A 23,879-nucleotide genomic window follows, 5' to 3' on the forward strand; every position below is an offset into this window, starting at 1 on the left:
ACATCCTTTGTTTGATGGCCCATGGAGATGCTTCCTTCTGGCCTAGCGCGGTTACGGACATATTTCTTTAGGACTCCCATGAACTTCTCAAAGGGGAACATATTGTGTAGAAATACAGGGCCCAGAACAACAATCTCATCGACTAGATGAACTAGGACGTGCGTCATGATATTGAAGAAGGATGGTGGGAACACGAGCTCAAAACTGACAAGACATTGCGCCACATCACTCCTTAACCTTGGTAGGATTTCTGGATCGATCACTTTCTGAGAGATTGCATTGAGGAATGAACATAGCTTCACAATGGCTAATCGAGCGTTTTTCGGTAAAAGCCCCCTCAATGCAACCGGAAGCAGTTGCGTCATAATCACGTGGCACTCATGAGACTTTAGGTTCTGGAACTTTTTCTCTGCCATATTTATTATTCCATTTATATTTGATGAGTAGCCAGACGGGACCTTCATACTGAGCAGGCATTCAAAGAAGATTTCCTTCTCTTCTTTGGTAATTGTGTAGCTGGCAGGACCTTCATACTGCTTTGGAGGCATGCCATCTTTTTCGTGCAAACGTTGCAAGTCCTCCCGTGCCTCCGGTGTATCTTTTGTCTTCCCATACACGCCCAAGAAGCCTAGAAGGTTCATGCAAAGGTTCTTCGTCACGTGCATCACGTCGATTGAAGAGCGGACCTCTAGGTCTTTGATACGTCTCCGTCGTATCTATAATTTTTGATTGTTCCATGCCAATATTCTTCAACTTTCATATACTTTTGGCAATTTTTTATACTATTTTTGGGACTAACATATTGATCCAGTGCCCAGTGCTAGTTCCTGTCTGTTGCATGTTTTTTGTTTCGCAAAAAACCAATATCAAACGGAGTCCAAACGGGATAAAAACGGACGGAGAATTATTTTGGAATATTTAGGATTTTCCGGAGAAAGAATCAACGCGAAATAGTGTCCGAGGTGGCCACGAGACAGGGGGCGCCCCCTCCCCTGGGCGTGCCCTGGACTCTCGTTGGCCACCCATAAGGCGGTTGATGCCCTTCTTTTGCGGCAAGAAAGCTAATTTTACGAGAAAAATCTGGGCGAAAGATTCACCCCAATCAGAGTTACGGATCTCCGGATATTAAAGAAATGGTGAAGGGGTAGAACCTGAGAACGCAGAAACCGAGAGATAGATCCAATCTCGGAGGGGCTCTCGCCCCTCCCACGCCATGGGAGCCAAGGACCAGAGGGGAAACCCTTCTCCCATCTATGGAGGAGGTCAAGGAAGAACAAGAAGAAGGGGAGCTCTCTTCCCCTTGCTTCCGGTGGCGCCGGAGCGCTGCCGGGGGCCATCATCATCACCGCGATCTTCACCAACACCGCTGTCATCTTCACCAACATCTCCATCACCTTCCCCCTTCTATATCCAGCGGTCCACTCTCCCGCAACCCGCTGTACCCTTTACTTGAACATGGTGCTTTATGCTTCATATTATTTTCCAATGATGTGTTGCCATCCTATGATGTCTGAGTAGATTTTCGTTGTCCTATTGGTGATTGATGAATTGCTATGATTGGTTTGAGTTGCATGTTTTATTATTGGTGCTGTCCTATTGTGTCCTCCGTGTCGCGCAAACGTGAGGGATTACTGCTGTAGGGTGTTGCAATGCGTTCATGATTTGCTTATAGTGGGTTGCGTGAGTGACTGAAACACAAACCCGAGTAAGTAGGTTGTTGCGTATGGGATAAAGAGGACTTGATACTTTAATGCTATGGTTGGGTTTTACCTTAATGAATCTTTAGTAGTTGCGGATGCTTGCTAGAGTTCCAATCATAAGTGCATATGATCCAAGTAGAGAAAGTATGTTAGCTTATGCCTCTCCCTCAAATAGAATTGCAATAGTGATTACCGGTCTAGTAACATAGTCAATTGCTTAGGGACAATTCCACAACTCCTACCACCACTTTTCCACACTCGCTATATTTACTTTATTACTTCTTTACCTAAACAGCCCCTAGCTTTTATTTACGTGCTCTTTATTATCTTGCAAACCTATCCAACAACACCTACAAAGTACTTCTAGTTTCATACTTGTTCTAGGTAAAGCGAACGTCAAGCGTGCGTAGAGTTGTATCGGTGGTCGATAGAACTTGAGGGAATATTTATTCTACCTTTAGCTCCTTGTTGGGTTCTACACTCTTACTTATCGAAAACTGTTGCGATCCCCTACACTTGTGGGTTATCGGTCTTTCCAGTAGAGTAGGTCCCAAAATATAGATTTCTTCTTCCACATGGGTGCGTGACCCTCGGCGTCATCCGGAACAGATAGTCCGCCGAGACCCTTTTCGAAGATTACTTTTAAATCATTGACCATAGCAAGTACGTGATCACCGGTACGCATGGCGGGCTTCTTCCGGTGATCTGCCTCGCCTTTGAGGTGTTTGCCTTTCTTTAGACATTGATGATTCGTTGGAAGGAATCAATGATGCCCCAGGTACACATTCTTCCTACATTTGTTCGGGTATATACTTTCGATGTCATCTAAATAGTGTGTGCATGCGTGGTATCCCTTATTTGTATGTCCTGAAAGGTTACTGAGAGCAGGCCAATCATTGATGGTGACAAACAGCAATGCATGCAGGTCAAATTCCTCCTGTTTGTGCTCATACCACGCACGTACACCGTTTCCAATCCACAGTTGTAAAAGTTCTTCAACTAATGGCCTTAGGTACACATCAATGTCGTTACCTGGTTGCTTAGGGCCTTGGATGAGAACTGGCATCGTAATGAACTTTCGCTTCATGCACAGCCAAGGAGGAAGGTTATAGATACATAGAGTCACGAGCCAGGTGATGTGGTTGTTGCTCTGCTCCCTGAAAGAATTAATGCCACCCACACTTAAATCAAACCATACATTCCTTGCGTCACCTGCAAACTCCTCCCAGTACTTTCTCTCGATTTTTCTCCACTGCGACCCGTCAGCGGGCGCTCTCAATTTCCCGTCTTTCTTACGGTCCTCTTTGTGCCATCGCATAAACTTGGCATGCTCTTTGTTTCTGAACAGGCGTTTCAACCGTGGTATTATAGGAGCATACCACATCACCTTCGCAGGAACCCTCTTCCTGGGGCGCTCGCCGTCAACATCACCAGGGTCATCTCGTCTGGTCTTGTACCGCAATGCACCGCATATCGGGCATGCGGTTCAAATCCTCGTACGCACCATGGTACAGGATGCATTCATTAGGGCATGTATGTATCTTCTGCACCTCCAATCCTAGAGGGCATACAACCTTCTTTGCTGCATACGTACTGTCGGGCAATTCGTTGTCCTTTGGAAGCTTCTTATTCAATATTTTCAGTAGCTTCTCAAATCCTTTGTCAGGCACACCATTCTCTGCCTTCCACTGCAACAATTCCAGTACGGTACCGAGCTTTGTGTTGCCATCTTCACAATTGGAGTACAAACCTTTTTTGTGATCCTTTAACATGCGATCAAACTTGAGCTTCTCCTTTTGACTTCCACACTGTCTCCTTGCATCAACAATGACCCGGCGGAGATCATCATCGGGCACATCGTCTGGTTCCTCTTAATCTTCAATAGCTTCCCCGTTGCAGCATCACTGTACTCAGGGAGCACATAGTTGTCATCGTCCTCTTCTTCTTCGATGTCTTCCATCATAACCCCTATTTCTCCGTGCTTGGTCCAAACATTATAGTGTGGCATGAAACCCTTATAAAGCAGGTGGGTGTGAATGATTTTCGAGTCAGATCAAGACTTCGTATTCCCACATATAGGGCATGGACAACACATAAAACCATTCTACTTGTTTGCCTCAGCCACTTCTAGAAAATTATGCACGCCCTTAATGTACTTGAAGGTGTGTCTGTCATCGCACATCCATTGCCGGTTCATCTGCGTGCATTATATATAATTAAGTGTGTCAAAAACCATTAGAGAACATCATGAATAGATAATTAAGTGACCAAATTAATAGAAGTTCATCATCATATTAAAACCAAAGTACATACATAGTTCTCATCTAACAACATATAGCTCTCCAGAGCATCTAATTAATTAAACCATACATTGAAACTATGTAAAATATTTCAATGCGAAAACAAATGCAATCATAATCGCAACCAAGGTAACAATTGATCCAATGGCATAATGATACCAAGCCTCGGTATGAATGGCATATTTTTTAATCTTTCTAATCTTCAAGCGCATTGCATCCATCTTGATCTTGTGATCATCGACGACATCCGCAACATGCAACTCCAATATCATCTTCTCCTCCTCAATTTTTTTTATTTTTTTCCTTCAAGAAATTGTTTTCTTCTTCAATTAAATTTAACCTCTCGACAATAGGGTCGGTTGGAATTTCCGGTTCACATACCTCCTAGATAAATAAAATCTATGTCACGTTGGTCGGCATAATTATCATAAACAATAAATGAACCAAATAGTTATAAAGATAATATATACCACATCCGAATCATAGACAGGACGAGGGCCGACGGGGGCGGATACCAAAACCATCGCACTAAATAATAAGAAGCAATAATAAAAGTAGGAAAATTATACAAGTATCTATCTAAACATACAAGTAAGAAATTGTTTTTCCTTTCAGAAAGAAGATAAGAACAAGAGGCTCACCACGGTGGTGCTAGCGACGAGATCGGCGCGGGCGATCGACGGCGGTGAAGACGGGGACGGGACATGACGGACCGCTAAACCTAGACAAATATTAAGGAAAATGGAGTTTGGAGGTCGAGCTTGGAGAGGAGAAAGCTTAAGTAGTGTGGCTCGGGCATTCCATCGAACACCTCGTGTGCATAATAGGTGAGCTAGAGCACCACAAAGCTCTCCAATGGCCGGCCAGAAAAACAGATCAGTGGAGTGCTCTGCTCGCGGGCGAGGGGGTATATATAGGAAACTCATTGGTCCCAGTTCGTGGCTGGAACCGGGACTAAAGACCATCCTTTGGTCCCGGTTCAAGCCACCAACTGGGACCAATGGTGGTGGGCCAGGAGCGAGGCCCATTGGTCCCGGTTCGTCCCACCAACCGGGACCAAATGGGCCAGAAGAACCGGGACCAATGCCCCCATGAGGCCCGGCAGGCCCCCTGGCTTCATGAACCAGGACCAATGCCACCATGGGTCCCGGTTCGTGACTGAACCGGGACTAATGGGCTTACCTAGCCCGAACGAAAGCCCTGTTTTCTACTAGTGGCATGCAAAGTGTTCGTAAAAGAGAAGATATGTGCACAATTCAGGGGTTTGATTGACTGGTAGCATACCTACGTACCAACGAGAGGGATAGCCTTGAAGTCGGAACCCATGCTGATATACGGTGATGGTGATGCTGGCTGGCGGCGGTGGGCGGCGAAGAGAGAGTGAATGGAACCAGTGGCGGAGCTATGTACAAGCCTGGGGTGCTGTGGCCCCCCAACTTTGGACCAAGCTGTGAACAAATTTTTTGGAGGAGGGCTTAGATGAGATTTGTTTCTAGCATTTTATACCGTCAAACATCCATGTTTTAGCCTTGGCTCCCCCAGCAGTTTTTACCTAGCTCCGCCACTGAATGGGACGGCTCTTAACACTCTTGGGTTAAGTAGGCAGTGGCATGTGAGGTGGTGAGGGCCGGCCGGGCAGCATGGGGCGGCAATAATGCTAAACATACAAAGAGTTACATGCAATCCACTCTCCCCTGATTTTTATGGGGTGGGCCCCTTCTCCCCCTTAACCTCCAATCACAGCCTACCTGTTTGTAAAACTCATGTAAACCTATGTATGTGTAGCATTACTCGTGGTGACAGTGAGTCATCTGCGATTCCACTTTTTTGCTAGGAGGATGGTACCTACTTGACGATGCGGATTCCGATCCAGCATACTTGATCGGGGAAGCGTGCTCTGCATGCGTGCGTGCGACCTGCTGCTGGTGCTTGCTTCCCACACAGCCAAAAAAAGAGCAAGTCGCATCGCGCTTCATCCCAAGAAACTCATCAATCAGTTAGCACATAATTATTTTATCATAATAATAATGTTATATTATAGGACGGAGGGAGCATCAGTTAGTTTGACCATAGCATTTGTCCAAACATAGCATTACATTTGTACTAAGGTGTTCTCGGTTGCTGCTCACATCCTTACGCACACCCTGATGCTAGGTCAGCTCTAATGGACGGAAATGGTGAAAAACAACATTCACTCAGTAAAATGTCCGGGAGTGTGGCGTTTGGTAGCGGTCAGTGTTGGCCGGAGTGAAAACCTATTCGATCTTCGGACGGACCGGTAGCGGTGAAGCTCGTTCCTTTCCTAAAGGCGTTGTCGCGGCTCTCATTGTCCACCATGTTGCTTCAGGGAAAACTCTGATCCTCGGGTCGGGTGGTGGCGGCGCTCCAGTGTCGCAACCTTCTTGAAGGCGTCGCCTTGAAGCCACGACTCGTCGTATGCAACTTCATCTCTTTGCGGTGGCGTGTTCATGCTTAAGGACCCTGGTTGCTCTTGTAGTGCTAGGGGTGGTGTTGCTGCGCCTATATATCTTGCATTTGGTGTGTACGTGTATTGTGATGACGTGTGTTTATACTGGATTGTGGATGATCATTGCTTTATATATAAAACGGGGTGAAAGACTATTCCGGTAAATGTCCGGGGGACAAAACGAATCTTAAATATGTCAAGTTGTTGGATTTATTGTACCGTGTAGGCCTAAATCCGTACGAGGGAGACAGGCCTGCATGCATCGTTGCCACATGAACTAAGAGCAATTCCAACGAGGCGACTTAAATAAGCGATGCTTTTGTCCGCTTTTTGTTCATTCAGGTCGGCCGCTCGTTCAACGTTCATCCTATTTTAGATTTGGGTCGGCAGTGCGCCCAGCGCGCCGACCCATTTCATGTCTGCACATAATTTTTGAAAAAGGCCCACGGACGTACATCATGCCAGCAGCCATGTCGTTGCCTGAAGCTCATGCCGGCACCATGCCAGCGCCGGCATACAATACCAGCTTCAAAAAACACCACACAGTTCATGCTGACGCACTCACCAACGGCCGGCACACATGCCAACACACAAAAAAGGAGGTGGTACTTGAGTTCGACCACGCCGTCGCGGCCCCGTGGTCATACCAGCACACCATCCGGCATAAAAAAAAGATGGCGCTCGCCGACATAGATCACTCGTCGTCAAACTTGAGCATGTCAGCCTTCATCTTCTCGAACCACGGCCTCTTCCTTGGCGACATGGTGTTGAGATCCACCTTCATGATCTCCACCCCGGTCATCATGCTCGTGAGAGCCACTTTTTTCGCCTTGGTCTTGGCGTTGGCAGCCTAGATCTCTAGCATCTTGGCTTGCTTCTCCACCTCCATCTCAAGCATCTTCGCTTGCTTCTCCGCATCCATCTCAAGCCTCCTCCTTTGGATCTCCATGAAGGTGTTCATTTGTTCTTCTTTGTATCGCCGGCGCTCCTCCTCCCTTGAGTCCGTCTTGCTCATCATGCCCTCCACGCTTGCGATCAAGGAATTCGACGCCGCATCCCGCTTGTCCTTCTTCTTGGAGTTGGTCATCCCCCACGGTCGTGCCTTCTCGCCGTCCCCAACTTCCTCCACAGCTTGCTTCCCCCACGTGACTTGAGGGTGGCATATTGTGCCTTGAACTTCTCCTCGTCTTTGATGACCCTAAAGCAATGGGAGAGGTTGAAGCACTTGCCATTGTTTTAGACCTTGAATGCCTCCAAAGCTTGAAATTCCTACAAATGTGTTTCATGCAAGCATATTGGAAAATGGTATGCAAATGAACACGCAAGCATAAACAGAATGACACAAAAGAGGGCGGCTTGCTAGCATACCATGTTTTGCATGCCGATGCCTCTCACGGGGTGGGCCTTGACGCTCTCAAGAGTGGCACAAAACTTGTTGCACTCTTGTTGGATCACCCTCCATCGCTTCGAAATGGACACCCACCCTCGCGTGCTTACTATTTGGTATGGCGGAAACTTCTTGCGCTCATGGAACTCACGGTGGACACGAATCCAAAAGGTTGATGCCTTTTGTTTGGCGCCCGTCTTGGGATCTTGCCCAATGTCTCTCCAACACTCACAAAGAAGCTTATCCTCGGCCGCCGTGTATGCCTTGGTCCGCTTGCTCTTGCGCTTCGGCTTCGCCCCGGTGGCTTGGTTGGACAGCTCGTCCTCGAACAAAGGCTCCCCTTCAATGTCGCACTCGTCCTCTTCCTCTTGCCCGTAGTCCTCCGGAAACTCGTGGGTGAGTGGGAAGCCGTCCAGGTCCAGGCCAACCTGATCATGCATGAAGGCCGCCTGATCTTGATCAAAGGTGGACGGCATGAACGCCCCTCGGCCGTCCTGGCTTTGTGTCTCGTTGGGGTGGTAGCCAGCCCCGGGGGCACCGCCAGCGGCTGGTGCACCACCCTCGAAGATGAGGTTCTGCATGTAGTCATCGTCGCCGGAGGCCGGCATTCCGTCGAACAGGTTGCGTGCACCGGGCGACACGTCGGCTGGCATGTGCCCCGCGCGTTTCCTCACACCACCGAATGACGAGCCATCGGCCACCTGTGTGGCGTTGAGATCGATGGGCGCAGGCGCGGGCGTGGAAGGCGCAACCACGCTCACCTCGGGCGAGCACTCCTCGGAGAGGCGGGAGGCCTGCGGGTAGACGTGAAAGCCGGGCATCGGGGTGCAAGCCGACGCGTGGGGCGACTCGGGCAGCACCATCTGAGGGAACACGGATGAGACGGTGTTGGTCGCGGCCATGAGGGCGTTGACGAGGACATGCTGGCTAGGGTTTAACCCTAGCATATATTGCGCCTCCCTCGTTGCCGCCACGACGCGGGCGCTGGTGACCTCCTGCTGCACGGCGGGGGCGACGGCGGCCGTCGCGATGGCTTCATCCCTCGCGTCCGCCGCGTGCCTCCGGTCCTTCCTCTTCACCGACTCCCTTGCCCACTATTCGGGCGTCAGCGTCTTTTTCGGCTTGGGCGCATCGACGGTCTTGCGGGGGGGGGGGGGCGAGGCTTCACTTGCCGGAGGGGGCGGTTGTCATGCCGGACGAGGCGAGGGGGCGAGGCCGACGGCGGCGTCGAGGTCGTTGTCCATGGCGGGCGCAGGGAGCGTGCGCGGGCGGGTTTTGGGGGGTGGGGTGGAGGGAAATGGTGGAGGCTGCCAACGACCAGCTGGCTCGGGGAGGAGATGGCGAGCGTGCGCGTGTCTGTCATGTGTCCGCACCGACGCAAATCCGACTCAAAAATGGACCGGGAATGGGTCGGCAGGCGGACGAAAAGCGGACGCGCGTCCGTTTGGGTTGGCGCGTTGGGCCGACTTTTCTGTCCGCACCGACCCAAACGGACGCGCGCAGACGAAATGGATCGCTTGGAGTTGCTCTAAATTATTACAGGAGAATGTGATCGTAACAGCCATTGCATTGCAGTCAATCAAAGCGCCTCCAACAGCTACCCTATTTTAAGGCATAAAAGTGGTAGAGTAAAAAAATGGGCACAAAAACTGGTTTTTTTAGGGCGTGAGAAGTCGTCGTCTCCAACAGCAGCTCTAAAATAGGGAACCAGATCAACCAAATCATATTCTTTTCGAACTAAACATTTGAACTACTTCAACCTAATTCATATTTCAAACAACATTCGTCCGGAATTTAAACATAGTTCAAACAACATTCGACCGAAATACAAACATAGTTAAAGTACTACATGAAACTTAAACTCAAACTACCAAACTAAACTACAGATTGTCCCACTCGGTGGAATCGGAGTCATTCTCGACGTCAACCACTTTGTCGCCTCCTCCATTCTTCTTAATCTGTGACAAAGATGGCCCTGCCTCGTCGTCGTTCTTGCGCTTCTCGCCTCCTTCCAGTAGTATTCTCTCTCGGCTTGCACATACTCCAGATGTGCCCGAGCAAATGCAGCCATGGGCACTTCGTCACTCTCACGGATTTTGTCGCGCTCATCGACAACGATGTGAGGAGCCCGAATAGGGCTCAACCCAATCGTCACCGGCAGGCCCGAGTCTGAATTTTCGGGAAATTGAGCCTTGAGCAGGGGAGCCCGAGCCTCCACACGGCGACGTCGTACGCCCGGGCGGCAATGTCAGCCGACGTGAATGTTCCAAGCGAATACCGGCGGCCTGCGTGCTGGAACCCCAAGACGTAGTTGCCGGACGGCTGCCGGCGTGCTGGAACTCCCCGACGTAGTTGTCGGACAGCTGCCGGCACACGCCATTGTAGCCGGCAGAGCTCTTGTGCATCGAAGCCACGGCGGCGGCAAAGAGGAAGCGCCAGGCTGCCAGTGACGAGTGGACGGCTCCGGGGAGGCACCGTCCCCGAGAAGAACCGGGGAAGGAAGCGGCGGCGACGACGAAGCTTGGGCAGCCGTCGACGGATTTGTGCAGTGGCGACTTGATTCCTTCCACTAGCGGCTACGGGGCACAACGGGGAAGCGGATCCGGCCAGCGTCGAGCCACGGGGAGATATAACACCGGTGGATTTGGCCGGTGGCGGGGTGCGGCTGCGGGGTGGAGTGAGTGTGCGAGCTGCAAATTTGCTGCACATAAAGCTCTTTCTTTGGGCAGCCCAAAAAAATTAGTAAATTTTTTGCGATTGGGCAGCTATCGGAGGGCGTTTTTGCCCTCTTGTGCCCTAAAAACCCCTCGTGCCGTATTATAGGACAGTTGTTGGAGATGCTTTCAAAGCTTATTTTATTACTCCATCTGGGTTCATAGGGCCCCTTGAATTTTGAGTCCACCCAAAATTTAACTAGTAATGTTTTTTTAGCCAACTAATACTTTCTCCGTTCACAAATATATTTTAGCTAACAATACTTCCTCCATTCACAAATTTAAGATGTTTTGATATGGCATATAACTCATATGTTGTTACTGAAAGAAGCATGCATAGTTCAAGTTGGTAACCGTTGACGCCAGGTTGCTATCTCTGATGAAATGAAACTTACGTCGTGCACAAAATACGAAATGTCAAAAAAAAAAAGCAACAACTTTACGGAAACAGGCCACACAACCTACACTCTTCTATCAACAAGATATACAAACGGAAACAACAACAAGAAATCAACAGGACATATCACTACTCATGCCGATGCTGTTCCAGCGAGAGAAGCTGTTGACAGACCGTTCTACATCAAAACATGATCGTCTTACTCATACAAGCCTAGTGACAGTACATATGTATATAATCTTACAACCACTCAACTACGTTTTCTAACAACCATCTGTACTTCACACTTTCAACCCAAAAATTTCGAACTACTTGGGCTGAATACACTGCAAACGAATGGGTTGTTTGACCCCACTACAAACTAAGCTCCCGTTATCAGGTTGACAGTCAAACCATCCTTGTACAACTCCAAGTATCCAGATGTTTCTTCCATCTATGATGAATCTCCTGACATGGCCCACCACGATGTAGGGCTCGCCACCTCGCGGGCATGATGGGGCCGCGTCGCTGTCCATGGCCATCTGGTGGAAGAAAGAGTGGTGCGGGGTTATAGACATCTTATTCATCGAGTACTCCAAGTCGTCATCATCATTGTTGATACCTATCTCGACATGATCATCCAAGCTCCCACGTTCATCTCAAGGGCGTCAAGGTCCTCGAGCTTGTGCCTTGTCGTCATCGTCGTCGGTGTCATTGACGTATATTGTCTTGCGGGTGTTACCTAATAACGCCTCTCTACCAACGGGCGAAGGAATATGGAATAAGTCACATATTGGAGCGACACTTCTAACACCAAAGCTTGTACTTCTAGCAGCGTCGTCCACAGCAACATTGCTGACAATGGACGACAACACCGATGCTGCCGGCCCGACAGGACCAAGGGAAAATCTTATCTTATGATGATAACGACAATGTGGCATACATGAGGTATCTTAAGCTAAGTGTGTGCGAATCTATATGATTACCTTGATTAGCTAATGTATTATCATATGAGAAGGACGAGCTACTTATGTTTGTTGACACAATATATTATCTTATGATTAGTTGACGATAAGGACAATGACGGACCCGGTCTCCTGAAACATAGTAAAGCTCAACCAATAGTAATTTTGGAGGTTCCATTCCAGCTGCTTGATGTATACCGGCTCTAGTCTCCAGCCAACGTGTACGCCAGATGCTTCCTGGCAAATCAGTCAGTTAGCTCGGGCTCTATAAAAAGAGTAAGCTCACAGACCCACATCACAAGTTCACAATTACTGCTATATGCAGAAGGCAAGAACTACACCACCAAGAGACAAAAGTGAAAGCCACCATTCGAACCATGGAACTTGCGACGGCGGCCATGCACTCTCTCCTCCCTAAGCTGGTCGAGCTCCTCCAAGGAGAATACAAGCTGCAAAAGGATTTGAGGAAAGATGTAGAATTTCTCGAGAGGGAGATGAGGAGCATAGACGTTGCCCTCCGCAAAGTGGCCATGGTGCCGCCTGACAAGCTCGATGAGAACTCCAAGATCTGGGCCAATGATGTCAAGAAGCTATCATATGAGATGGAGGATGCCGTTGAACGCTTCCTCGTGGTTGGCTTTGTGCCTGCCACTAACCCAGGCAGCTTCAAAGGGTTCGTGAAGAAGGTGTCCAACGTGTTCACAGAAGTCAAGACCCGCCACCAGATCGCCTATGCAATCAAAGGCATCAAGGATCAGGTCCAGCAGGTGGCAGATCGACGTGACAGGTACAAGATTGATGATGTTGAGGCAAGTCAGGCTACTACAACCATCATTGACCCTGTTGACCCTCGCATGATGGTTCAATTCAAAGATCAGAGAGAACTTGTTGGTATCAAGAAGCCAAGGGACGAGCTAATCAAGAGGCTGGTAGATGATGATTGTGTGTCCAAGCAGAAGCTCAAGGTACTCTCGATCTTCGGATTTGGAGGACTTGGCAAGACAACTCTTGCCAGAGCAGTTTATGATAAGTTGCAAACGAAATTTGAATGCAAGGCTTTTTATTCGGTGGGTCAGAATCCTAACCTGAAGAATGTTCTCATAGGAATTCTCCTCCGACTTGAGAAAGACTCTTGTTCCAATGAAACGATGTTAGATGAGGGGCTGCTCATTGAGAAACTCCGAGAGCTTCTTGCAAATAAGAGGTACCACGCACTATCCAACCTAATATCCATGCTATGAGATATCTACCTCACTGCAAATGCATGATTACTCTATACTCCTATCTTGTAATAAAAAGGGTGAGGAAGAAATAGGTGTTTTGTTTTCTTGCAGATGTTTTACATCAATTAGATTTAGATTTCATTGTAATACTCTTACGCGTGTTAAACAAATACCAGATTTACCTACTATCAAATGTTCGTGCCAATTATTTTTGCTTAACTGGAATCATGTTAGTTTAGATGGTGTATTATATGAAATATTATATTTCATTTATGGATTAAGGTTTAAGAAACTCTAATAGAATTAACTCAATCAATCCCTTGCATCTATTTTGATAATGACTTCCAGTTCTCATTTATTATTTACTTATCCTATGAAGCACCTTGGTGTAAGTAGAATAATGCTATTTTCGGATTCATGGTTGAGGTTCTTGCACATTTCTTTTCTTTCTATGTCGACACTTTAGATATATAGATTTACTAATCCATGCCTCTCGTGTTGCCATGTCAATAGGTACCTCATCATTGTTGATGATATATGGGATATGAGTTCATGGGACATACTCAAATGTGCTTTTATTGATAGTGAATGTGGAAGCAGAGTCATCACAACTACTCGTATTTTTGAAGTGGCGAAAGTGGCAAGTGATATTTACATGCAAGAACCCCTTTCTCCTGGTAGATCTAAGGAATTGTTCTTGTTGAGATTATCTATTAGCAGAAGCAAAAACAATAGTGATCTATCAGTTAAGACAACTAAAAAGATATTACAAAAATGTGGTGGCATGCCGTTAGCTATCATTACAATAGCAAGCTTATTGGCTAGTAAACCAATAAAGGATTGGTCTGGGGTCTATGACTCTATTGGGTTTGGAAATGAAGATAACAAAGAAGTGGATAACACAAGAAAGATTTTGCTATATAGCTACTATGATCTTCCATATTATCCACGGCTTTGTCTATTGCACCTAAGCGTATACCCTGAAGATTATGAGATCAAAAAGCAAACTTTAATATGGAAGTGGCTAGCTGAAGGATATGTCCATGAGGAGCCAGGAAAAGATCTATTTGAGATCGGAGAGAAATACTTCAACGTGCTGATAGATAGAAGCATGATTCAGGCAGTGGAGAAGCCATATCACAGTGTCATATATGCTTGTCGTGTGCATGATTTGGTGCTCGATATGATTCATTTCCTATTAAAGGAAGAAACTCTTGGTGTTGTATTGAACAGTAACAGGACACTCACGTCTCCACATAGCCTTGCTTGTAGGTCAGCCATGAAAAATGAAGTCATAGAGCAGGATGGTTGTATGGCTAACAAAAGCATGCAGCAAGTGAGGTCATATAATGCCACCATGTGTCATTTTAGTATGCTGCCATTACTTACAAACTTTAAAGCTCTGCGTGTATTGGCTTTAGAAGAATGCACTTTTTTGACAAGAGGCATGTTTTCAATGAAGCCGGAAGTTTCTTATCCTTATCATCTTAAGCATCTTGGGAAGCTGATTCACTTGAGGTACCTTGGAATCTCATGCAAGTTTGGGTTGCGTGGCAGGCCTATCGTTGTGATGCCTGAAGAAATAGGCGATCTAAGGTTTTTACAGGTACTGGACTTGAGCGGAGCTGACATAATAAAATTACCTCGAAGTGTTGGTCAGCTAACACAATTAAAGTGCATGCGCTTTGGCAGTTTAAGCGTGGGGTTGTCGAACTGGACGAACATAACATCCCGTGAAGAGATGCTGTCGAGTGGTATCTCTTTTGACTTTCTGAAAGATCTGGGCAAGCTGATGGAGCTGAGAGAGTTCAAGATAGGTTATCAAGAGCTTGGTATTGGTAATGTGCGGCTCGAAGATTTGATGGAAACCATTGGCAATCTGCACAAACTTCAAGTCATAGAAATTGATCTTATTAGTTATGGGCCATGGTCTGGTTACAATGGCTCTGTGGTTCTTGGGCATCTCCGTCATCTGAGACTGAATGGTCAGCTTCCTGGTCTGCCCATGTGGATCAACTCCTCGTGCCTCCCGAACTTATGTCACTTGTATATGCGTCTTAAAGCTACGAAAGCGTGGGATATGGAGATCCTTGGGAGGTTCTCAGAGCTCATTACTCTGCAAATTCGTTCCAGAGATTACATTGTTTTTCCTGATGCCATGGAAGAGGGTGCATTCCCCAAGTTGAGATACTTGGAGCTGTCAAATGTTGTACGGCCGGAATTTGTATGGGGAGCAATGCCCAGCCTAGAGTCTCTTATGTTATACGCCCTGGTACTGTCCAGTGGCGTGGACTTCAACAGCTTGGAGAACCTCCCTCGTCTTGAGAAAGTTGACGTTCACATACATGGTACCGCTGCCATGCGAATTGACATGTTGCAGGCAATTGCGTCATTGAAGCACACAATTGAGATCCATCCCAACCGTCCTACACTCAAGGTACGTGTTCAGTACAACATCACAAAAGTAGTTTCTTTCTCATTTACTTTAAAGAAGGAGTTTATTTCTCACGACACCTTTGTTTCTTTTGCAGTTTGATACCAAAGTAATATCCGAAGAAGACTTCCTCGCCGCTACCTCTACAACTACAAGCTCTTGGATTTAACAAATTTGCTTCGCTAAGATGATGACCTTTGATTACGGCGCCCTGGTGGTGGTTGCGGAAGAAAGAAGACTTTGGCACACCAGAATATATATATATATATATACATTCTTCGGTCTTTCTGCAAATAAATAAGATTCAACAAAGAAAATTAAGATCCCGAGCAGACACTGCAAGCCTAGCCCACCTACTATCAATTAACCACCGTTTCAATAGGTGCAAGTAGTAATCATATACGTAGAGTTCTTGTAGTCTCCCCCCTCCCTCGTCACGGGCCACATCTCCCGATCTGGGTCATCCCCAGCCTGCCTGCAGCTCGGAGGCGCGCCGCCCCCCATCCAGGCTGCTGCCGGTGGGGGACTCTCGGACGGTTCCGCATCGCCTCTGATGGGCTCATCTCACTCCTCCCCCTCGTCTGGGCGCTCCATTGCGGCGGAATCCCGGCACCCTGACTCCGTCGAGGTCTTCATGCCGGAGGGAGACTATGAGGCGGCCCGGTGCCTTGCCATGGTCACCATCGAGCCCTCCAACGCCTTCCACAACGACACCACTGCCGTCCAGGCAGCCGTCATCAACTCCATCAGGCACCTGCAGCCCAAAAACCGTCCCTTCTTTCATCGGGGCCATGTACCTTCGCTTCGCGTCTGCGGCTGATCGTGGTGTAACAAGTTTCGAGGGAGTATGTTGTTACTCTAAGTTCTAGTTCAACTCAAAATTCGAGGACTAAAAGGCCTGGGCAGAAGATGCATACATAGTTCAAGTTGGTAACTATTGACGCCAGGCTGCTATCTCTGATGAAATGAAACTTGACGTCATGCACAAAATTCGAAATGTCAAAAAAAGGGCAATTCAAAATGTCAAAAGAAGGGCAACAGCTTTACAGAAACAGGCCACACAACCTACACTCTTCTATCAACAAAACATACATACAACAGAAACAACAACAAGAATCAACATGATATATCACTCAAGCCGATGCTGTTCCAGTGAAACAACCTGTTGACAGACCGTTCTACATCAAAATATCATCGTCTTACTCATACAAGCCTAGTGGCAGTATATATATATATAATCTTACAACCACTCAACTACGTTTTCTAACAACATCTGTACTTCACACTCTCAGCCCAAAATTTTAGAATTACTTGGGCTGAATACACTGCAAATGAATGGGTTCTTTGACCCCACTACAAACTAAGCTCCCCGTATCAGTTTGACAGTCATACCCTCCTTGTACAGCCCCAAGTATCCAGCTGTTTCTTCCATCTATGGTGATTCTCCTGACATGGCCCACCGCGACGGAGGGCTTGTCGATGGTCTGATCCTCGCTGGCATGCTGAGGCCGCCGTCGCTGTCCATGGCCATCTGGTGTAAGAAAGAGTGGTGCGGGGTTATAGACATCTTGTTCATCGTGTACTCCAGGTCGTCGTCGTCACTGTTGATGTCTATCTCGACATGATCATCCAAGCTGCCCACATTCATCTCAGGGGCATCAAGGTCCTCGAGCTCGTCGTCATCGTCGTCGGTGTCGTCGCTATACGTTGTCTTGACCATGGACCAGAACTCAAAATTCGGACGGATATATCTGCAGGCACAAGTGGAGCAAAACTGTGAGTATAACGAGGACAACTAGCTAGAGAAGTCCAACAATACACTGCAAATCACTGTTCTCCAGACAGATAACAGAAACTAAAATCCCAAACAGTTTTGTCAAAGTATAGTTCTTCTGAAACCTAAGGGAAGTCCAACAATGACATGGCTTACTAGACATTCCCATCAACAGAGCACAAACAATGCAAAGAGCAGTGGTTAATTGCCGCTGTAGTAGGCTTCAAAAGTTCAAAAAAAAACGTCAGTGGTGCAAACCTGTCAGATTCTTTTAGCAGGTAAGGATCAAATGGGAAGAACATGTCAAGTCTATTGATTCCTCCAAAAGTCCTGGACAAATCAGATTCAATTGCATCTTCAGCTGCTGGATCCACAAATGCAGCAACCAATCCGGCATCCTTGGCCTGTCTCAGAAACTCGTTTACTATTGAAGGCAAGCACACCTAGGATATCAAAGGACACTGTGAATTGCCAAAATAGCATAGTATTGCCAGTTAATAACTCCAAGCATCAAAATGTAACCACTCATGGAGATACCTAAAGAGGGTATATTATCAAGGAGGCAGAGAGTGCATGTCATACAAACCTTTAGAGGTTCTAGTCGGTGGCGAAACAGAAATCCAAAAGGCATGTGAAACAGATCTGATTTAAGATTTGGATAATCCATAATAGATCTCAAGCGAAAGCAAAGGACATACATCACAGCCTGCAGATTAAGAAATATATGAAAATAAATGCTTAGAGACAGTGTGATGAAAATAGTGAAAAACACTTACTCCCTCCATTCACTTTTGCAAGTCATTTCAGACAACTGAAAATGGACTGCTTTGCACACTGTCTGAAATGTCTTCAAGGCCTTATAAAAGTGAACAGAGGGAGTACTAACAATAAATGTATGTAGCACCAAGGTTGTCAGAATCGTGATTCTGAATCGGATCGGAAGTCCGATGGCAGGATCGCAAATCGTAGAATCTTAACTACCAGGATCGTAAAAACGTAGATTCTATGAACCAAAATCGTAGAATCAGAGGGCTTAGTTTGGATCAAAAAGTCGTAGAATCGTACAATAGAATCGCGATTCTGACAACCTTGTGTAGCACACAAATTTGGCGACCAGAGACCCCCCCACCCCCCACAATCAATGTCATTAAAGAAACACAATGGCATAACTAACCTGGCAGGTCGCGTAAAATAATTGATGATTTGGAATTGGTGTGGCCTCTCTCTTGCTCTGATGGTCACAATAGTCAACGCACCAATCTACTAATCTGTGTAAAGCAAATAAAGTTACTTTCAGATCTCAGAACAAACATCAGGCAAGTCATAAATAGATGAATTTCTAGAGAGCACCCACTTTTTGAGTATAGTAACAACTGTATCAGCAGAAATAAACCTTGCCCGAGACAAATAGCTTCCAACATATGAAACTGCAGACATTCTGCACTTCAAAACATAAGTGGTAATTAGTGCTTCTTCAACCCGTACAAAAGCTTAGGCTATAAATGGGAATCATAACAGAGTATACTACACTGTAGCGACAGAAAATATGAGGGGTGTATTCATGAATTGTCTATGTAAACACTTTTTGCCAAATTTGTGGCAACTTGGCAAAAAGTCATGTCTATGGCAGGTGGTTCAAAGAGCCAAGAAGTGTGGATCGCCACAACTGTTGTCACAATGCAAACACCAGCCACAGGATTGTCAAAAAGCCAAACATGAGTAAAGCAAAGTGTGGCGACAAACCAAAGATTCTACCAATCATCACAACATGTAAAGCAAGTTGTGATCACGGCTATAACACATGACATATAAATAGAAGTGATGTGCATACGGTGTATGCCTCACATGATAAGACATACCTTGAAATTGGATCATCTTTCTTTTCCGTAACAATGTCAGTAAGAAAAACAGCAAAACCCTCACCAAGGGTTTTAGGATCCAGTGAGCAGGTATAGAACATGATAAACTGCAAACAATGGCAGGCAAAGCCAAATTAAAAGGAAGGTAAAGCGATAAGCAATTTAGAAAACATGAAGATGAATAAAACTCAATACGATCATGAAAGCCCGGTGAATCTAGTTTACACACACACCAAATAACAGTGAATCCTGACCTGGGCAAATTTTGATCTGTGCACTCTCAGCAGAGATGCTCGAAATATAGTTTTCAGAATGTCAAATTCCTGTCCAGTTCAAAAAAGAACATGAGAAGTGACAAATAAAAAAACTAACATTCAGCTTTAACAGTTAATTTCCTTATTTATTACTCCCTTAAGTTCACAAAAAAAAAGTACGGCATTTTGGACATTGACAGAGTCTTCAAGATTTAACTATGACAACTAATTTCCTTTTTTAGCGTTGACCACTAATTTCTACTAGCGTATATGCATAAGACCCTATAAAACTACAATATTTTAGAGCTACTTTTTGAGACAAATATATACATATGATTTTCATGTTTCCAATGTACTACCTCTGTACCAAAATATAAGAGGCTAAACTTGCCTAAAAAATGTCTTAATTTAAATCAATACTGGCAGTCAAATCTTCAAAAGTTTGACTGAAGATATGTCCAAAACGCCACTTGCTCATGAACTGGAGCGAGTGGAAGAATTAAGTTAGGGATGCTAAAATATGACAACAGATTTTTTTTCTGCAAAGACCTGGATAAACTGCATAGCACATACTCACCTTATATAGGCACTGACGATCTAATGACTTAAGGTGCTCGCATACAACAACCATTAAACCATCAAGCTTTTCAGCACATGCATTTCCTCCAAAACAGACCTAAACAACAAAATCAGAGTTCGAGTTGCGGAGTTGGTAATTTTTGTATAAAACTACTCGACTAGTTAGGCAGAAATTTTAAGTATAGCTCCCAAACCTTTGTTCCTGCTTGTCCAAAGCCATCCCCATCATCATCGGCATCCAAATCTTCAAGCTCCATTTCAAATATACCTTTGTCATGTTCCTCTTGAAGAATATCTTCCCAGGTTATATTAACCTGAAAAGTTCACCAATCAACTAACGAGGTCAAGAATCAGTTGAGACCTTGCAAGGTAGACTAGAAGTGAAAAAAGAAGCATACATCCAATTCTGTAAGAAGATCAACAACTTTGGCCAGCAAAATAGCTCCGATAAGATCCCCCATTCTGTCAGTATCTAGTCCCAACATGCACTCGACAAACGAGATCATCTTCTGCAAAAGGCATTACCAGAAAGTAAGAAATGATGCTCTATGAATAATGAGCAAAGTCGTCGGCTAAATTGTCAGCATATAAGTGAAAAAAATCAGGAAGCATAAATTGTCAACAAAAGCTGACAGGCCAAGTAGTCAAATGCCAACTATCACTTGATATAGAAGAAGCTTTCAAGATAAGGTCATCACACAAACATACAGAAGCTAAAATGATGGCAAATTAGCATTTATATTTAATAAAATCTGCAGTGTTGTTGAAAGGATGTAGCCGTGTAGAATCTAAGGATTTATGGTTAACTAGGATGTCAACTGGGGAGACCAAGACCCCTTTTCAGCATTTGTGTGTTGTTTGCCTAGCATTAATTCAAGCTAATTAGGAGAAGCGACTCAGAGAACTCAACAGACGATGAAAACAGAAAATATATTATAGAGTTCACACTTACAGCTTTGTTATCGAATAACTTCGGCATACTCCGATCTATTATATCCCTTAACATCCTTGGTGCTAAGGGTACAGTGTCGGAGATCGTTTTCAAACTCCCACACAGATAAGAAAAAATATCCTTCTTCCTCGAGACTGCCCATGGAGGCACCTCATTGCGTTCACCAACAATAGGCGGAGTAAAGTTGTTCACAAGCATCTGCAAACATTCTCTTAGATACTGATCTGCCACTGCAGCCTGGATGGACGAATAATCAATTAGCTACAGACACTCATAAGCAGATCATGCAGGAAACGATGTAAGTGCTATTAGAAGAATACCAATCTGGTTATTAGGTCCAGTAAAGCAACCATTGTATCTCTTTGCAAGTACCAGATGCGGACGCTGAATATCTGAAATGGATGTTTTTTTAGTGATGAGATCCAAGTAACTCGACAAACCAAATGGAGATGTAAGAGTAAGTAGTCAATATGAGATTACATTGTTCAAAAGTGAATGATGGTACATGATGTCTATTTTGGATACTGCATCTGACAATGCCTTCAAACACGTCTGGAAAAATAGGCAATATGTGCATTTTATCAGAAGTGATATCAAGTACAAAAAATGGTAGGATAGACTAACAAGATCAATGTCTTACCATATACAAAGCCTCATCGTCGGCACTCTTTCTCTTGCTAGTGTCTAGAGTTTTTAACATCTTCTCATATTGCTCCAGATCACGCGGGTCAACTAGAAACGGCTCCTGAATCAAAGATAAATGGTGTGAACGGTTCAAAAGGCATTCTTGAGATATATATTGTTGATTGATGTCACACAACGAAAACCATGGCCGGAATGGACTCCTCTAGTATGGGATCAAGCTCACGGGTGAATTACTCGATAAGCAGAGTGAGGACAGGAACGGGTTTTCACAACATAAATCACCCATAAACAACAAGGTTGTATCTCCAGCGAGTACAGTATGACAGTCACTCTCGATAGAATGCGATAGTCACTCTCGGTAGAATGCATATATGCCGCAATAAGATCGGATTGAAGAAATTACTCGATAAGCGGTCAGAACAGGAAAGAATTTCAAATAATGCCCATAATAAACAACATAAGTATAGTTCTATCTAGTGAGTCGGTTATGGACTTATGCCAGTCCTCCATAAAATGCATATCTACAAAAATATTAAGCACTCCCAAAAAAAGGTAATGCCTTAGGCCAAATAAATCTAATTGTTCGCTGGCAGAAACATGCAACATCTGGAAGCTCCTTGGTGATTTTCAGGTATGAATAGAAGAAATAACATGCGCCCTGCTGCCTAACCCACAAATTGGCATTCAAAAAAATGCATCCATAGGAAAATAATCACCTTACAATTATACAAACTCTCACCCATCTGGCATAGTCTCTCACATCTTCAATAACAGCCTTGAATTTCAAACTTGAACCCATTACTAGATGTCTCGATATTATTCTGAAGAAATGCATTATTTATAAAATGATAAAGAATGCATTTATTATCTTTGATCTCAATAGTACACAACGGATGGCCTGAATGTGTAAGGGATGAACGCAAGCACCTGGCTCCCCAAATTGACTTCAATACACGCAACAGAAGTGAACAACGTATATCATGGGGTCCAGAACTCCAGAAGGTCCCAGAACCCCCATGTCTTCTCCACATAGGAAGGATATGCCTTTACAATCATTGCATGTTCTGCCTTTGCCCGAGCAGTCCCAGGGAAGAAGGTGGAAGCTGTATATCAGATTAGATTTTTACTCATGCCTGACTTCCAGAGAGTAACAAAAGCAATGCCAACTAAATTTTTTTAAAAGTCAGTATCATGACACCATCAAATTGGACATTAAGCACTCCAATGAATTGAACGCAGGTCGTGTTCAAAAGATTCCCACATTTGGTCATTATGTAAAATGTTATATTATTATTATCCACAACAGCATCTCCGAAGTTTGCAAATCATGTCCTACCTCTGTTTCAAGGCATGCTTTAGTATAGTACCATACCTGAAGTGCTAAACCATTCGTTGGCTTAGGGGTTTCCCAATAGGACTGCCAATTTAAGGGGCTTTTCAATAAGATGGGAGACTGTATACTGTATAGTTTTGACTGGTTTCTAAAGTCACGTAGTTAAGTTATTTCGGCTCCATGGTTGCAACCGACACCCAAATGGGGGGAATTTGGAGTCAAAAGTAGCAGCTAAAACGCCAAATTTACTAGCGAGCGCAATTCAAGCTAAAACGCGAACGTTCGAGGCTAACGATCCAGCAAACAAACGAACGTTTCCCCTAATCACGGCATCCGCAGGAAACACCGGCCGCGCGTCTCTCGGATTAAAACAAGTGCAAACAGAGAACAAAAGGGGGCTGGAGCTACGACGCACCATCCGCACGGACTGGAGCACGTGCTCGACGAGCCGGAAGGCCACGGCGTCGCGGACGATCCCCGCTTCCTCCGCCATGTCGTCGCGCCGCAGCTCGGCCACCATCGCCTCCGCGCCCGGCGGCCTCCCTGGGAGATGTATTGCGCTTTGGAATCCCTGGCGAGAAGGCAAAAATTCCGGAGCCCGGTGAGCGCGGGGAGCGAAGAGCGAGGTGGGGGAAGGGGGGAGGGGTGGGGATGGGGGGCTCACCGGCTCGCCGAGAGGGGGGAGGGCGGCGGCGGCGAGGCGAGGCGGGAGGTCTCTAGGGTTTTTGCGGGGGGCGAAGCGAGAGAGAGAGAGCGGTGGAGGAGACGGGCGGGACTTTATTCCAACTGGTGACACGTGGCGCCGGACGCGGGTTTTTTGGTTCGGGTTCACATCCACTTACCCGCGAACTGGTGGTGCCCGCGTCCTGGTTTCCTAGTGGGTCGGGTCGCGGACAAGGGGTCACGCAAAGCTGGGG

At 45.8% G+C, this 23,879-nt stretch overlaps 3 protein-coding genes and 1 pseudogene across 4 annotated transcripts; 1 reads left to right on the forward strand and 3 right to left on the reverse strand.

The window, feature by feature from the left end:
- Positions 1-5,326, reverse strand: part of LOC123161913 (2-oxoglutarate-dependent dioxygenase 33-like) — a 68,588-nt pseudogene extending 63,262 nt beyond the window's left edge.
- Positions 5,327-5,737: 411 nt separating this feature from the next.
- On the reverse strand, positions 5,738-8,675 carry LOC123158235 (uncharacterized). The gene is made up of 2 exons (XM_044576301.1): positions 8,087-8,675; positions 5,738-5,748 (listed from the first exon to the last, which is right to left on the reverse strand). The coding sequence occupies exons 1-2, from the start codon at positions 8,673-8,675 to the stop codon at positions 5,738-5,740; spliced, it is 600 nt and encodes a 199-aa protein (XP_044432236.1).
- A 3,611-nt stretch (positions 8,676-12,286) lies between these two features.
- Positions 12,287-16,386, forward strand: LOC123158236 (disease resistance protein PIK6-NP-like). Its single transcript, XM_044576302.1, has 4 exons — positions 12,287-13,113; positions 13,646-13,825; positions 14,105-15,569; positions 15,985-16,386. Exons 1-4 carry the CDS (start codon positions 12,287-12,289, stop codon positions 16,384-16,386), a joined length of 2,874 nt encoding a protein of 957 aa, XP_044432237.1.
- A 280-nt stretch (positions 16,387-16,666) lies between these two features.
- On the reverse strand, positions 16,667-23,756 carry LOC123156457 (RNA polymerase I-specific transcription initiation factor RRN3). 2 transcript variants are annotated; one of them, XM_044574592.1, is made up of 16 exons: positions 23,627-23,756; positions 23,378-23,533; positions 21,625-21,729; positions 21,465-21,536; positions 21,305-21,376; positions 20,985-21,221; positions 20,431-20,541; positions 20,227-20,346; positions 20,031-20,129; positions 19,454-19,522; positions 19,200-19,306; positions 18,695-18,778; positions 18,515-18,608; positions 17,927-18,046; positions 17,599-17,783; positions 16,667-17,317 (listed from the first exon to the last, which is right to left on the reverse strand). In XM_044574592.1, the coding sequence occupies exons 2-16, from the start codon at positions 23,480-23,482 to the stop codon at positions 16,999-17,001; spliced, it is 1,899 nt and encodes a 632-aa protein (XP_044430527.1). In that variant the 5' UTR covers positions 23,483-23,533; positions 23,627-23,756; the 3' UTR covers positions 16,667-16,998. The 2 variants fall into 2 exon arrangements, with proteins under 2 accessions (XP_044430527.1, XP_044430528.1); XM_044574593.1 differs by lacking the exons at positions 23,378-23,533; positions 23,627-23,756 and adding an exon at positions 22,346-22,387.
- Between the last annotated feature and the right edge of the window lie 123 nt (positions 23,757-23,879).

Source organism: Triticum aestivum, chromosome 7B (genome assembly GCF_018294505.1).
Source record: "Triticum aestivum cultivar Chinese Spring chromosome 7B, IWGSC CS RefSeq v2.1, whole genome shotgun sequence".
NCBI lineage: Eukaryota > Viridiplantae > Streptophyta > Magnoliopsida > Poales > Poaceae > Triticum > Triticum aestivum.